The 14,105-nt window shown below is 35.7% G+C and overlaps 1 protein-coding gene across 1 annotated transcript; it reads left to right on the top strand.

Annotated features, from left to right (window-relative positions):
* LOC18608901 (serine/threonine-protein kinase PBS1) lies at positions 7,680-14,011 on the top strand. Its single transcript, XM_007043813.2, has 5 exons — positions 7,680-8,198; positions 8,786-8,991; positions 10,198-10,387; positions 12,416-12,807; positions 12,940-14,011. The coding sequence occupies exons 1-5, from the start codon at positions 8,078-8,080 to the stop codon at positions 13,420-13,422; spliced, it is 1,392 nt and encodes a 463-aa protein (XP_007043875.2). The 5' UTR covers positions 7,680-8,077; the 3' UTR covers positions 13,423-14,011.

Genomic DNA, 14,105 nt, shown 5'->3' with positions numbered 1-14,105 from the left:
TGGACACAGGTCTACCAGGACACCTCGTCCTAGTTAACGGCTGCCTCGTGATCTGAAAACATGAATTTGAAAATGGTGAGTACAAACAGTGAGTGAACAAGGAAGGGAACAACATACCAAAAGGAATCTTTAATGAAATCATGATGCATTCTTTTTCAAAACAATGCCATTTGTTTCTATTTCTTATTAAAACCCCTAATCAAGCCCTTAAATGATTAATCATTTGAAAATTAAGGACCCATACATAACAAACCATTTGAAAAATGAAAACTTCAATATTACACAAGCAAGTCAAAAACGACAACGAATCTTCGCTGCAACGCAGCTGCAGCGAGAATGAATTTTCGTTGCGGCGACGTTGGGATTTAGTTATTAACCAAACGAGGGTTTCTCAACTAGCCTAGGGTTTCGCACTAAACCTCCTCATTTTAAACTTAAACTCATTTGATCCTTAATGTTAGAAGTCCATGCCTCTGATATGGTAGTAAAGAAGTGAAAGATAGGACAACAATTGAACAAGATAGGAGACCAAAACATAAAGTTTTTCGCTGCAGCGAGATTCTTTCTCACTGCGGTGAAATTGTAACCTAGAAACAGAAGGTTTCTCGCTGCAGTGAAATTGCTACCCAAAAACAGAAAGTTTCTCGCTACAGCGAGAATGTATTTCACTGCAGCGATAAGCTACAGTGTCATTCTCGCTGCAGCGAGTTTTCAGCCAACCTACCCATTTCAAAACCCGAGAATTTCTCGCTGCAGCGAAATACAGGGCATTAAATGAAAATTTCCCTTTCTCCCAAAGAAAACCACCCTGTTTGAAATGTTCAAAACCAATATGAAACACATAACAATTTCTCAAGGTTTAACATGTCAAGTTTCACATGCATTACAATCATAAACCATTATCCATCAATTTCCTATAACACACATATTTACATATGTATATATATATATATATATATATATATACGCATATACCCATCATCATCATCTCACCATCCCATCATCATCATCACCAGCTCATGCGCACTCCCTACTCGCACATGGCTGGGTCATCATCGGGTTATGCGCACTCCCTACTCGCACATAATCGGGTCATCCTCGGCTTATGCGCACTCCCTACCCGCACATAGCCAAGTCAATATAATTACACAGCATTATATTCAAGCATATATGTATATCAACATAATGCGACCACATAGAAATCCATAATAACCACATATCATAACATAAATAATTTCTTAAGAGCTTGTTCCCAAGGCATTCATTTTCATGAAAAATCGTATAAAATCATTCAAACGTTTGTCAAATACATTATATTCCCAAAATAAGTTTTGAAGGCAGTCCACTCACCAAATGATTGTAGAGTCTTTAGATGACTCTAATTCCCCTAATTGTCCAAATGGGATGATGGGGCTTCCTTAAAACCTAGGATCACATTAACATAAACAAAAGATCAATTTACACACTATGAACTCTAAAAGCTATCTCTTAGCTAGTTTTCAATTGCCACATTAAACGGCTATCTATGTTCACTATCTTAATCACTAAAAAATTAATGAACATAGTCAACAATAAAACAGCTCATAAATCCCAATTACTAGCCATTTTCTGTAGCTAAAAACCAAGCTTAATTCATCACTTATCCTAGGGCTCTTTTATAGTCAAATTCTCTTCCAATTGTTTCCAAATCAATGGAGTAATTCTCTCTTTCTCTCTCTAGAACGCCCAGCTAGTGAGAGAAAGTCTGGAAATAAGCTTTATCAAGGGCTTTGAAGTGAGAGGATGAAAGAATTCAAAGGTTCTAGTCAAAAGGGTTCTAGTCAAAAGGGTTCAAAGGTGTGAAAACTAGAGCTAGAGAAAGAAAATCACTTAAGCTTCAAATCAAGCTTCCATGGAGTTTTGAAGAAATGTGAGAGAGGAGAAGAAGAAGAAGAAGACCAGCTGCTGGAAATTCTCTAGAAGGTGCTGGAAATTCAAGGTATTTATAGGCAATCTTATCCTTTCCCTTAAAATTACAAAATTACCCTTCCACCAATTAACTTACTCTCCTCAAATCTTTTATGCAATCTTTTTGCTCTCTTAACACTGGGACAAGATCCATAATGGTCTAAACATACTCGGATTCATAAAAACATAAAATTTTAACTCGAGGTAAAAAATGACCATTTTGCCCTTGTTATGAAAATTGTTGAAACTTTTAGTTTTCTTCATGTTTTCATCAACACACATCATTTATGTAGTCTTATACTCATTTAAGCCTTAAAACATCATAAAACTTTCTTCTAGAAGCTTATTAGAGAAAATGACGAGACTACCCCTAGCTCGTATTATTATATCTATACTTAGTTACAAGCCTATAGAGGTTGAGGTCTCACACTATCATTAGCTCAAAAATTATGTCACGTAAAGTGACATAATGTGTCTATTAGATAATAGGCAGGTTTTCATGTGAATAGCTATGTCTCTTAAAAAATGACATCAAAAAGTTATGGACATATTGAAAAGACACCATGGCTTAAAAGTTAAATGTGAAAAGTTATTGTTTCAAATTATAACTCATAGGTTATAATTTATGGAATGAATAGTTATCTTTTCATAAGATGACTATTGAAACAATACCTTTATCCAAAAGTTGTGTCTGGCAAAAATGTAGAGATGTTTTTTAGACAAAATGTGTCCTTATGAAAAGGTTATGTCCTTGAAGAAGAGACATTTGGAAGCCTATATAAAAGGCTTATTGCCAACTATTTTGACACACAAAAATTCAGATACAAAACAAGAGCAGAAAAGTCAAGAGCAAAGAAAAGTGTTGTGTTTTATAAACATAAACACTTAAGTTCCCACCAACTACAAAAGCCTCTAAATTCCTTATAATCTACTTATAGCAGAAAGTAGGCTCTAAGGCCAAACATCTTTGTAAACCCTCGGGTGTATCTAGTGGTCTACTCTCGTTAAGTGTAAGACGAAGTTAGACGTTGGCTTCATTGTATCCCTAAGACTATTCGTATTATTCCCCTTTGCATACCAAGTGGTGAGGGCGAAATAAGTCTTAAAGATAGCGTTTATTTAAAGGCTTGCCTTGAAGTCAATTTTGCTTATTCTTGAATACCGTATAAACTCCCTTTGCACCAATATGCAGGGAATGTGATTGTTGAGAGCATTACATTGTAATGTTTGGTTTAAAAACATTTTATTGAGAATGTAGTGTAAATTTACAAAGTTATCCTTATATATGAAAATATAAAATTGAATACTTAGATTCTTTTTAATATAAATTTTTAAGTTTACATTTCTTTTATAAAAATTGATTAAAGCAATAAAATATAAAATTATTTTTTAAAATAGTGAATAAAAATATAAGAAAAAAAGAAATGAAAATACCAAATAAAAGAAAAAAGGCAATCAAGCTGATTGTTGCTAGGTTTCTTCTTTTTATTGATTTACTTTGTTTTGCATCTAGCAAAGTAAAAATAACTCATTATGCTATGGCCATACCAAGTAAAAAGATCAGATCCTTCTTCCAAGCACATCACAAAGTGCTTTGAGCTGGAAAGAGAAAAATAGAGATGGGGTTGACATTTACAAAGCTCTTTAGTTTGACTTTTTATTAAGAAGGAGATGCCTATTTAAATGGTGGGTCTTGATGTTGTTGGTAAAACCATTATTTTGTACAAGCTCAAGTTCAGTGAAAAAATAAAGCTATGGCCATTGGTACGAAGATCTTTTTTGAAAGAAGAAAAAGAGAAAAGGCTAAATTATAGTGAGGACAATTTGAAGAAAAAAAATTATAACTTTACCTTCACTAACTTTCCCGTGAGAAAAGGGAATGATTATTTTTTTTTGGTAAAATACTTAACCTCTTAAATTTTGATTGAAATTACACAAAAGTTCATTAGTTTTTAAAATAGACATTCCATCTAAAAATTATTTTTCACTAGACACGTAAGTCTAACCATTAGTCAACCATTAGTATTTCCATCAACTTGCTAACGTGTCAAGGGTAAAAAGATAATTTTACCCTTGATTAATTTTTATAATTATAATTATATAATTTATTATTTTTTTATTAATTAAAAAAATCTCCCCATCGGGGAGCATCAGGTTCCCCAAGGGAGCACCGAGGGAGCCCCAAATCGAGCTCCCTAAGGGAGCACCGGCCAATGCTCCCCTTTCTTAAGGAGTTGGGGAGCATCGATCGACGCTCTCTTTTTTTATTTTTTTTAAAATATAATAATAATTTTTAAATTAATAAAAAAAGTATTTTAGTCTTTTCATTATTTTTGTTAATGGTGTTTTTAGTTTTGAGACTGAGTGTTCATTTCAAAAACTGATGACCTCCATGTAATTTCAATGAAAACTTTGAAAGATAAGGTATTTTATGTTTTTCTTTTTATTCCCTGCAATCACTTCACAATGAAAAAATCTTTTCATGTCTATTATGCCAAGCAAACGCTATAAACACGTTACAATCAATTAAAATAAAAAAATCTTCCATACTTATAGCATGCTAAAAGCCCCCTAATGTCAACATAGAGTCGCTAATTGCTTTTAGGATTATTATCCAATTTGCAAAACCGAAGTAAGGACACTGCCGGCCTTAAATAGATATTTGGGGGCATATTATACCGACGCTGGCCCTCAGATTGGTCGAGCAGTGCGTTTTAAATAAAGTCGATAATAGCAACTTGACTTTAATTTTTGAGGGCCTCTTAAGGCTTTGCCCAATGTATGATATGCTGCTTTCAATTGTTTGGGATATTTTTTGCAAGCAAGCTGAAGCCAACGTGATGGGGTCTTGAGGTTAAGTACTTACGAATTTTTTGTTATTTGCTAAAATTTAAACTAAAAATAATCATTATAAACAGCGGGGAACATGTAGGCCTAAAGAAAAATTGCTCCTTTTGAAATTTGAAATTCAGTGTGAAAACTTGGAAAAAAGAATTGAGTTAGTGTTGGTTTAGTGGGAAAAGATGAAAAAGCATTAGAGAAAAACGTAAGGAAAAGCCAGCAATTTTATACATGTGAGTGGAAGAGAGACGAGCGTGGCAGCGTTGGAGGAGCCAAGTGGTGGTGGCCAAGTGGGTCTTGAGACATTGCCAGTTGCCAATTCTAGGAGGGACTCTCACTTTCTTAGAATCTTCCTCTTTTTCAGCGAAGCGGTCGAGATCTTAAGGCCCATTGGGTGCGCTCGTGGTAAGAGCCACGTGTTTTTTCACTTGACAGTCTGCCCAGCTTACCATTTCTTCCTTTCCCCAAAACAACAAAATATCGAGTTTTCACGGCTATGCCATGGTGACTTCCTCAAATTCTCTAGATTTTATTTTAATATTATGCAATTCTAGTAATAATATTTGCCAGAAGGACTTAGTTGCGGAATTTAAGAATGTGTTCAACTAACTAATTCATCAAAATTTCCAACTTCCACCCACTCTTTTATAATGGGACAGTGAATGTCATATTGAATGGAGAAGGCCGGTGAAAAACTGGAGATTGTTTGCTTACACGGGCAATTGTTTAGGCCTGGGGTCAGTGGCACTCGTCCTAGAAGAGTTGGACCCAACCCCACCTCAAAGCCAGAATCAATTCTAGTCTAAACTCGAAAGCCATCCTTCAGAGTTGAGGGCCTCAAAAATGGGGATTTCGGAATCTCAGTTTCCTGGCTTCTGGTAAGGAAAAAAAAAGAATAATGAGGAGAGGTTGTGTTTGGTTTTGGAATATTGTCGGTGGCAGACCACGCCGTAATTCGGCTTGCGGGTCCAAAATTTTCTCAAGACGGCAAACGTGGTATTACAGAGTCCAATAAAATAAACAAGAAAAACACTAGAGATTATAAAAGTCGACAATTTGGTGACAGATGACCATGGTCCATGGGACATCTCCCAGATGACCAATCAGACGACATCAACGCGTACACGTGTACCACTAATAATGATTTCAATTTATATATTGTTTTATTGTTAATATTATTATTACGGAACCCAAACAGGATCTGGCAACTGTTCCTTTTGTAGACACCTAATTCGAAACTATCTGAAATCTAGACGATTGATGGGCATGCAGGGAAGTGAGAATCATAACAAGAAGAAGAATAATGCCCAACAGTAAAATGAACATTGATTGTAAGAAGAGTTTCAAGTACAAATCATATGTGCGTTTAACAAATAATTAGTGCAAATTTACAAGCAAATGGGTTAGAAAGCCTTGATATATCATCCAAGTTGTGCAGTGCATTCCATGTGTCATGCATGAATCGATCAAGAGTAGGTCCACGCTGGTGGGACTTTAAAAACAAAAATTAACCTGCTGGATACAGCGTCTTGGATAGCTCCATTTGAGGATTCAGGAAGACAACTATATATGAGCTTTATAAAGTAAGTAAAATGGGGATTGGGAACGTAATCCTATTGGTTAAGCAATGGAACCCTTATCTTTCTTTTATGCTAATTCCATCGAGTTCCTTATCTTGTTTTGGTATAGTTAAAATCCCTGGAAAATCTGATTAGCACATGTTGGGTGACCAAGCTTCCATTTACAGATACATTGATTCTTGCATGATTTTAAATATATATACTATATACTCCAAAATGGCAATGTCTTGTCTTCAAGGCTCTTCCAAGTTCCAATTATATATTAACTTGCTTGCTAAGTTGTAAAATTAAAGTCACACCTAACCATGGAATCCGAAAGCTGCACTGTTACCATGTTTTAGGTACACAGTCAGAGACCAAAACATTTGTAAAAGAGAAAGTCGAGTTTAAGATTTGGTTCTCACCACCACCACCACCAAGTCAGCCATTTCCAAACCTAATTTCAAAAATTGGCTAAAACACCGAGCTGACAAGAAAAACAAAGTATTGAGGAAGAAGTCCATAGGGACTAGCAGAGAAAACGATGTGTGCATAAAAAGACTTTAAAGCTACAAGATTTTATAGTCTAATGCAAATATTTAGAATAGTCCAAGTAGCCACCATATGCCTCACATTCAATTGTGTATATATTATACAAATTTCACCTGTTTTCTCTTATACATTGATTGATAGTGACTATTTATAAGACCTTTTTAATGTAAATGAGATTGTTTTATACACGTATGAGAATCAAATTAAGATGGATTAATCTACAGCTGACATGCAAAAAGGTTAGAGCCGAAAACATCAAGAGGCTACCTTAACCAACACTACTTTTGGGTGAAATTAAAGTTGTAAAAGAAATGGCAAAGAATAAGATTCGTGAAATGAAATAGAGAATGCAAAAGTCCAATCCCATGGAATAATGGGAACGAATGAACCACTGTGATAATTTGATTGTAAAAAGGATTATAAAACAGACCACGCAACCGTGCAGCGTACGATGCGCCAACGAAGGGACAGAATTTGACCAACGGTATAGGATTACTTGAATTTTATAGGCGGACGTTTTTCTTACCTTGGCTCTCCCGGACTCCATCTCCCCTCCCCTTTTCCCTTGTGTGTTCCGCCAGTCCCGCCAATTGACACGTAAATATCACTTCCTTTTTCTAATTTTAATTTTATATATATGTCCAACAACAACAAGAAGGTTTATTTGAGTGCAAGAAATAACAGCAGAGTAAAAAACTTATTTTTTTCTAAAAAAATAGAATTTAGTAGTGGCATGAGAAAATCTCTAGAGAGAGGAAGGGGAAAGGGGGAAGTTTTAGTTGTATTTATAATATATGGTCAAAAAGAGAGCGTGTGGGAGCTATAAGTTTTGTGTAAAGCGTCACGAAGCCGAAGACAAAAGCCGGCTTCTTCTTCTTCAACTTCTGTTGTGCTTCAAATTTCTCTCTCGCTCACCTTAAAGTGTCTGTTTTTATTGTGCGCTTTACTCTCTTGTTTTGGTTGTTGGATTCATTTCATCTTTTCCTTTTGATGATTTGATCGGGTAAAGGAATAGAGAGGAGGGTGCCCAAAATGTTTTTTCTTTTTACAAAATTTTTGTAAAAAATTAGGATTGAAATATGACACGTTGATTGAGCTTGTTTTATTGTAAATCTGATATATTTCAGAAATTTAAGGATTTTTTTTTTTATTTTGGGTTTGGTTTGATTTTTGAGGGGATGGGTTGCTTTCCTTGTTTCGATTCAAGTGAAGAGGAGAAGTTAACTCCCGTCAAAGAAACCGATGATCGAAAGCAAGGCCAACCAACCGTTTCCTCTAACATTTCCAGATTATCTTCAGGTTGGATTCTCTTTTTGTAAAAAAAAATAATTATCTTAACCCTTGATCTGATCTGGGTCTTTCTGGTTCATTATTGTTTGCTAAGTATTGATGATGATGCTTGTTTTGTTGTTTATAATTTTTCTCATTTTCGACAGTAAATTATTACATGTTTGATTTATCCTGATAAAATTTTTAGAGATTTAAAGTTTGGGTTGTTTCCACTAGCCCCCACCAGATTTTGATGCTGTTTTGTGAAGGAATTAGGATCTAATGATGATTTTGATCACTTCGGTTGATCTGTTTGCTGGTTGATTAAGTTGAAAATATTTTAATCAATTCAATACCCATTGATAGATGTCTTGTAATTAATCAGTAATTCTGTATCTTAAAGTAAAAGTAGCTTACTAAGTATGATAAGCAAAGTCCATCATTTGAATTATAGCTTGATGGAGCTTATTACTGCCTTGGCAATTAAAATTTGCCCCTTCTCTTCCATCTCTGAGCTTTAGAAATGAGATCATATACTTTTTCCATGTTAGATTGTTTTCTTTGCATTAAAATGGTAAATAGATCTTTAATAGTATCTGTTTTGATGGAGTTGGCAGGAGGGGACAGGCTTAGATCAAGAAGTAATGGAGGGTCCAAAAGGGAATTACCAAGTCCCAGGGATGGGCCTGGTGTCCAAATTGCTGCTCAAATTTTTACTTTTCGTGAGCTTGCAGCTGCAACAAAGAATTTCAGGCCAGAGTCTTTCTTAGGTGAAGGTGGATTTGGACGTGTGTACAAAGGGCGGCTTGAGAGTACTGGTCAGGTAAATCTTTTTATTCTTGCAGTGTTTTCTCAAAATATTGAAAGCATATGAATATGATGTAGCTGCAATAATTAAGCTTTGATCCATAATAAGATTCACCAATTCTAGGCATTCGCTTATTTTGATGCTCTGGTAGGGTATAGATTCTATACAGTATCGGTGAACCAAATGTTGCCACCTTGTTAATAAATAAATCTAAAAGCTGGGAACCTTAAAAAATAAACACTCATAATCTGAAAAATATTTATTATGAAGAATTTTTGAACTTCTACCTTTGCGTGTTTATGAGGTGACACTCTATTACTAAGTGATAGTGTATAAATACTATACACTGAAAATGCATCAAATATAATCCCTATAGATATTTAGTGGTTGAAGACAGAGTGTTTGGAAAGGAATTACTCTGTTTATTCTATGATTCTAACATTTATTAATATAGTAAAAAAAGCATAAATAAAACTGGAAAGTTCATCATTAAGAATGTATTTGGTAAAATAACCAGTTAGTATTGTTGTTTTATACTCTTCATTAGGTTTTCAAATCCTCTAATGCACTTGCTATGCATTGTGATCTAGCTCCCACTGAAGAGGCCATACACAGTTGTGTCTTAGTGAACATTGATTGAAAAGATGAATTACTGAACTTTGGTGCAGTTCTTTAATTTGATAACTCTCAAGTGATAATCTTTTGTCCATTGAAGATGATCTAATTAATATCTGAGTATGTTTTTATCCTTTTGGGTGTGATTGTTGCTACTTAACATAGTTAACCATCTGCTAAAAGAAAGCAGCATTCATCCTCGTGTAGTCTATCTTGCTGATAAAATGTGGGTTTTCTGTCTAAACCCTCCCTTGATGTTGTCATGTTGTAGCTGAGGTCTCGTATGAATTTGAAAATTCTACCGCTGTGTGCAGCATCACGTATCATTCTTATACTTAATTTAAGAGTAGAAAGAATAAAGTGAGCATATTTAACCATGTAATTTGGATAACAAATTTCATTTGTCTGTCAAAATTATTTTATTCCTATGTAACAGGATTGTCATACATGTGTTTAAGAGATTTGAAAGAGGATCTCTGGGTTTTGTTCTGAAATTACACAAATTGAAGGTTCCAGTAGTTGGGATAACTAACTAAAAATTGTGATGCTTGAGGAGTCCATGTCATCATTTTTCTTACATATATGTAAATATATATTTTTTTGCAGGTAGTTGCTGTCAAACAGCTGGATAGAAATGGTCTCCAGGGTAACAGGGAATTTCTGGTTGAGGTTCTCATGCTCAGCCTTCTTCATCATCCTAATCTAGTTAACCTGATTGGTTATTGTGCTGATGGAGATCAACGGCTTCTTGTCTATGAATTCATGCCCTTGGGATCCTTGGAAGATCACCTTCATGGTAATATTTTAGTGCACTTATGGTCTTCTAATGATAGAATTCATTTCTTGCATTAATTAATTTTATCAAGAGCAACTGGTGCTCCTGCAACCTTTAGATCTTGACCAAGGTATATTCAATTCAAAGAATTTTAGCACTTTGAGGTTGGTTTAGCAAGTCAGCATTTGATTAAGAAGTGATCAAATATTTTTCGGACATTGTATTTCTAGATCCTCTGATTTTTTAGTGGAGCCAATGTTGTTGTGAAGAGGTAATTAATGTTAGCCAAATATGATGAAAGGTATCTTTGACTGGATATGATGCCAAAGGATTTGGGTATAAGATATTATTTTGTCATCTTTAGTGTAAAGCCTGCTGTTTGGTAAGTTGAACACCGCGTGAGATCATCTTGCCATAAGAAAATACTATGGATTTTACATTGATTCAAAAGTTCAAAAGTTAGACATTCATCATTCATTCTCTTGTGGTGGATGTATTATTGTTGTCTTTTAGTTTTGAGAAGTTAATAATATTCAAGTAAGCTTTTAACAGCATGCCAAATAAATAACTAATAATTGCCCGTGAGGCTTTGTAGTTATCTGTGCTTCAAGTTATCAAAATTTCTTTTTATTAGCAGGTAAAGAAATTACATTTGTGTTTGCGTTCATTGCAATTTGGGAATTGAGGTGTGATTCATATATGCTCATTCTCTGGTTTGAGCTTCTCTTCTTGCACTTCTTGGTTTTTAAATGTCCATGCCTTTGGGTCAACAGGCTTAACCCTTGTGTTGTTATTCTTAGAGATATATAGTGCTAACAGCTTTACATAAGTTAATTAAATATATTAGGCCAATGTTGCATTATCTCTTTCATTTCATGTGTGTCCTTTGTTGATAAGATCAGGTCAAATCAAATATTTTCTTGTCTGAGAACAAGATATTCTTGTACTGCCTTCTAGATTAAAACCACGTCAGTTATTTTCTTGTTGGATTTTTCTTGATATTTTTTATTGATATGGTTATGTCAAAATCTATTCTAGGTGTCATAGGAGCTTGTATTATTGTATGGTACCAATAGAGATAGGTGAAGTTAAGTTAGAGCAAAAAGGAAGAGATAAGTGAGTGGGGAAGTGTTAATTTCATCTGCTTTCTATATGTAGTCTTCTGCTTCTGATGTCTTTATTGCTCTGCTGTCAAGTCATTTTAATCTGTTTATCCTACATGGTAGATATTTAGCAGTGGGTTTTAAATAAAGTTCCTGATGTGGTTTATATATATTTCTATGGTTAAAAGTTTGTGCTGTTGCTCTATTATGTACTTGTAACATTATTGTTTGTGCTTATAAATTTGGGTAAATCTTTTTCTATTGGGTCTTTGTGTGGTACTTTGTAGATTCAGAAGTCATGCTAGAAGCATTAATTAACTGTATTGAAAATCTAGATATTCAAGTCTGTTGAGATTTGTTAGCTACAAGACAAGGAGATTGTTGAACTTATTGGTATTCTACATGAGCTCAAGGCAACCTTGTGGCTTGGCTACTTGACGTGGAAATTAAAGTTAAAGCTATATTGTATCAGATTAAGGCTGATCACGGTTTACATGCAAGATCATGTTTTGCACTGCAACTGCTATGCTAAACAGATTCAACATTTTCAGCCTAAACTGAGTTTTGAGTGAAAAAAAAGTGGTCTATCACCATGATTTTCCAAACCCCAATTTCTCAACCAACCATAATGTTAAACCAAGCCTAATTATTGTTGGAACTAATAATGAGCCATGAGCGTAAAATTCTCTGAATGGATCTGTTTTGTGGCTCATTTGCTTGCTGTCATATGCTCTTTGTAGTCTGGAAGCCTCAAATACTTTTGCCTTTGTAACATGTGGATGTGGACTTACACAGATGATATACTGTCATATCTGAGTGTTGGATATATTCTGGTTTAAGTTGCTACAAATGAACGTTTGCGAGGTTTGCAGTGTCACACCCCTGGGCATATAGCAGGAAGGAGTAAATTTGATTATAATGTAATCTGTCATTATTCTCTTTGCAGATCTTCCACCCGAGAAGGAACCACTAGATTGGAACACAAGAATGAAGATTGCAGCTGGCGCTGCTAAAGGTTTGGAATACCTGCATGATAAAGCAAACCCGCCTGTTATATACAGGGACTTCAAGTCCTCCAACATATTACTGGATGAAGGATTTCACCCAAAGTTATCTGATTTTGGGCTTGCAAAACTTGGTCCTGTTGGAGACAAATCACATGTTTCCACCAGGGTAATGGGCACATATGGTTATTGTGCTCCTGAGTATGCCATGACTGGTCAATTGACAGTGAAATCTGATGTTTATAGTTTTGGGGTGGTCTTCTTGGAGCTAATTACGGGACGGAAAGCTATTGACAGCACACGACCCCATGGAGAACAAAACCTTGTTACATGGGTGATGCATTTAAATTGTTTTTGTAGTTTGGTTGCCTAACTATTGTGTTGTGGAGGGTTGGTGTGTGAGTGTAGCAAGTAATGGCTAAGAGTTTTTAGTAATTGAGTTTTCTTCTGGTTTATGTATATACAGGCACGTCCATTATTCAATGACCGCCGCAAATTTTCAAAATTGGCAGATCCCCGACTGCAGGGACGATATCCAATGCGAGGTCTCTACCAAGCTCTAGCCGTGGCATCCATGTGCATTCAAGAGCAGGCTGCCACACGTCCTCTGATTGGGGATGTGGTCACTGCCCTCTCTTATTTGGCAAATCAGGCATACGATCGTAATGCGGTAGGGCATGGCTACAGAGGCCCTGGAGATAAGGATGACAAAAGATACAGAGATGACAGAGGAGGAAGGGTATCAAGGAATGATGAAGGAGGAGCATCTGGCCGTAGGTGGGATTTGGAAGGGTCTGAGAAGGAAGACTCCCCCAGAGAAACTGCCAGGATGTTGAATAGGGATTTGGATAGGGAAAGAGCTGTAGCCGAGGCCAAAATGTGGGGAGAGAATTGGCGAGAAAAAAGGAGACAAAGTGCGCAGGGTAGTTTCGATGGGTCTAATGGGTAGTATCCTAGCAAAACTGGTGTGCACCATCTTCCACCTCAATGTTTATCCAGCTTTCTCACATTAACTAGGTGAAGACACGTTTCTAGCTTTTATCTGCCTGGTCCAGCCAAAAAGCTTGGCAATGCTTTCTTCCTCTGAAACGGAGACAGGTGGTGCGCTTTGTAAGGGACTTTGGTGCTAACATGCTTTTAACCTCTTTTTGTTTTTTTTCAAAGTTTTGTTCTTTTCTCTTTTCTTTACTTTACATCCTTTCATCGAAGCATAGAAGAAGAAGAAGATGATGATGATGATAACGATCTAAAGCATAATGGAGAGTGTACATTATCTACTAGGAGAGCAAGAGAAGAACAAGACGTATTTATAAAATTTTGTGAGTAAAGACGTCTGGGTCAATGTTATCCTTGCTCTTGGAGGGCCCCCCTGTACGGAACAGTTATGTTGTCTGTATGTTGTAGTCATCTTCGGTACACAAACACATTTTACCAATTACTAATTAAGGTCATTGTCAACCAATCTTGTGTTACTATGTTGTAGAGCTGTCGTACTCTCTCATCAAGCCTGTTTTGCACGGTAAGTGCTGATTTTGCCATGGGTTTTGAAGTTTCTGATTTCCCCTTGGATCCTTGGATCTCCAGATGTTGTCATAATCGTTTTGACTTTTTGAGTTCGATATGTATGGTTCA

The sequence above is a fragment of the Theobroma cacao genome, chromosome 2 (assembly GCF_000208745.1).
Source record: "Theobroma cacao cultivar B97-61/B2 chromosome 2, Criollo_cocoa_genome_V2, whole genome shotgun sequence".
In the NCBI taxonomy this organism is placed as follows: Eukaryota; Viridiplantae; Streptophyta; class Magnoliopsida; order Malvales; family Malvaceae; genus Theobroma; species Theobroma cacao.
This window is presented reverse-complemented; position numbering and strand designations above follow the sequence as displayed.

Bases quoted from the DNA above. Each gene is read 5' to 3' on its own strand.
- LOC18608901 (XM_007043813.2), top strand. From the start codon at position 8,078: ATGGGTTGCTTTCCTTGTTTCGATTCAAGTGAAGAGGAGAAGTTAACT. The intron at 8,199-8,785 runs GTTGGATTCTCT...TGGAGTTGGCAG, and splicing joins CATTTCCAGATTATCTTCAG to GAGGGGACAGGCTTAGATCA. The intron at 12,808-12,939 runs GTGATGCATTTA...ATGTATATACAG, and splicing joins AACAAAACCTTGTTACATGG to GCACGTCCATTATTCAATGA.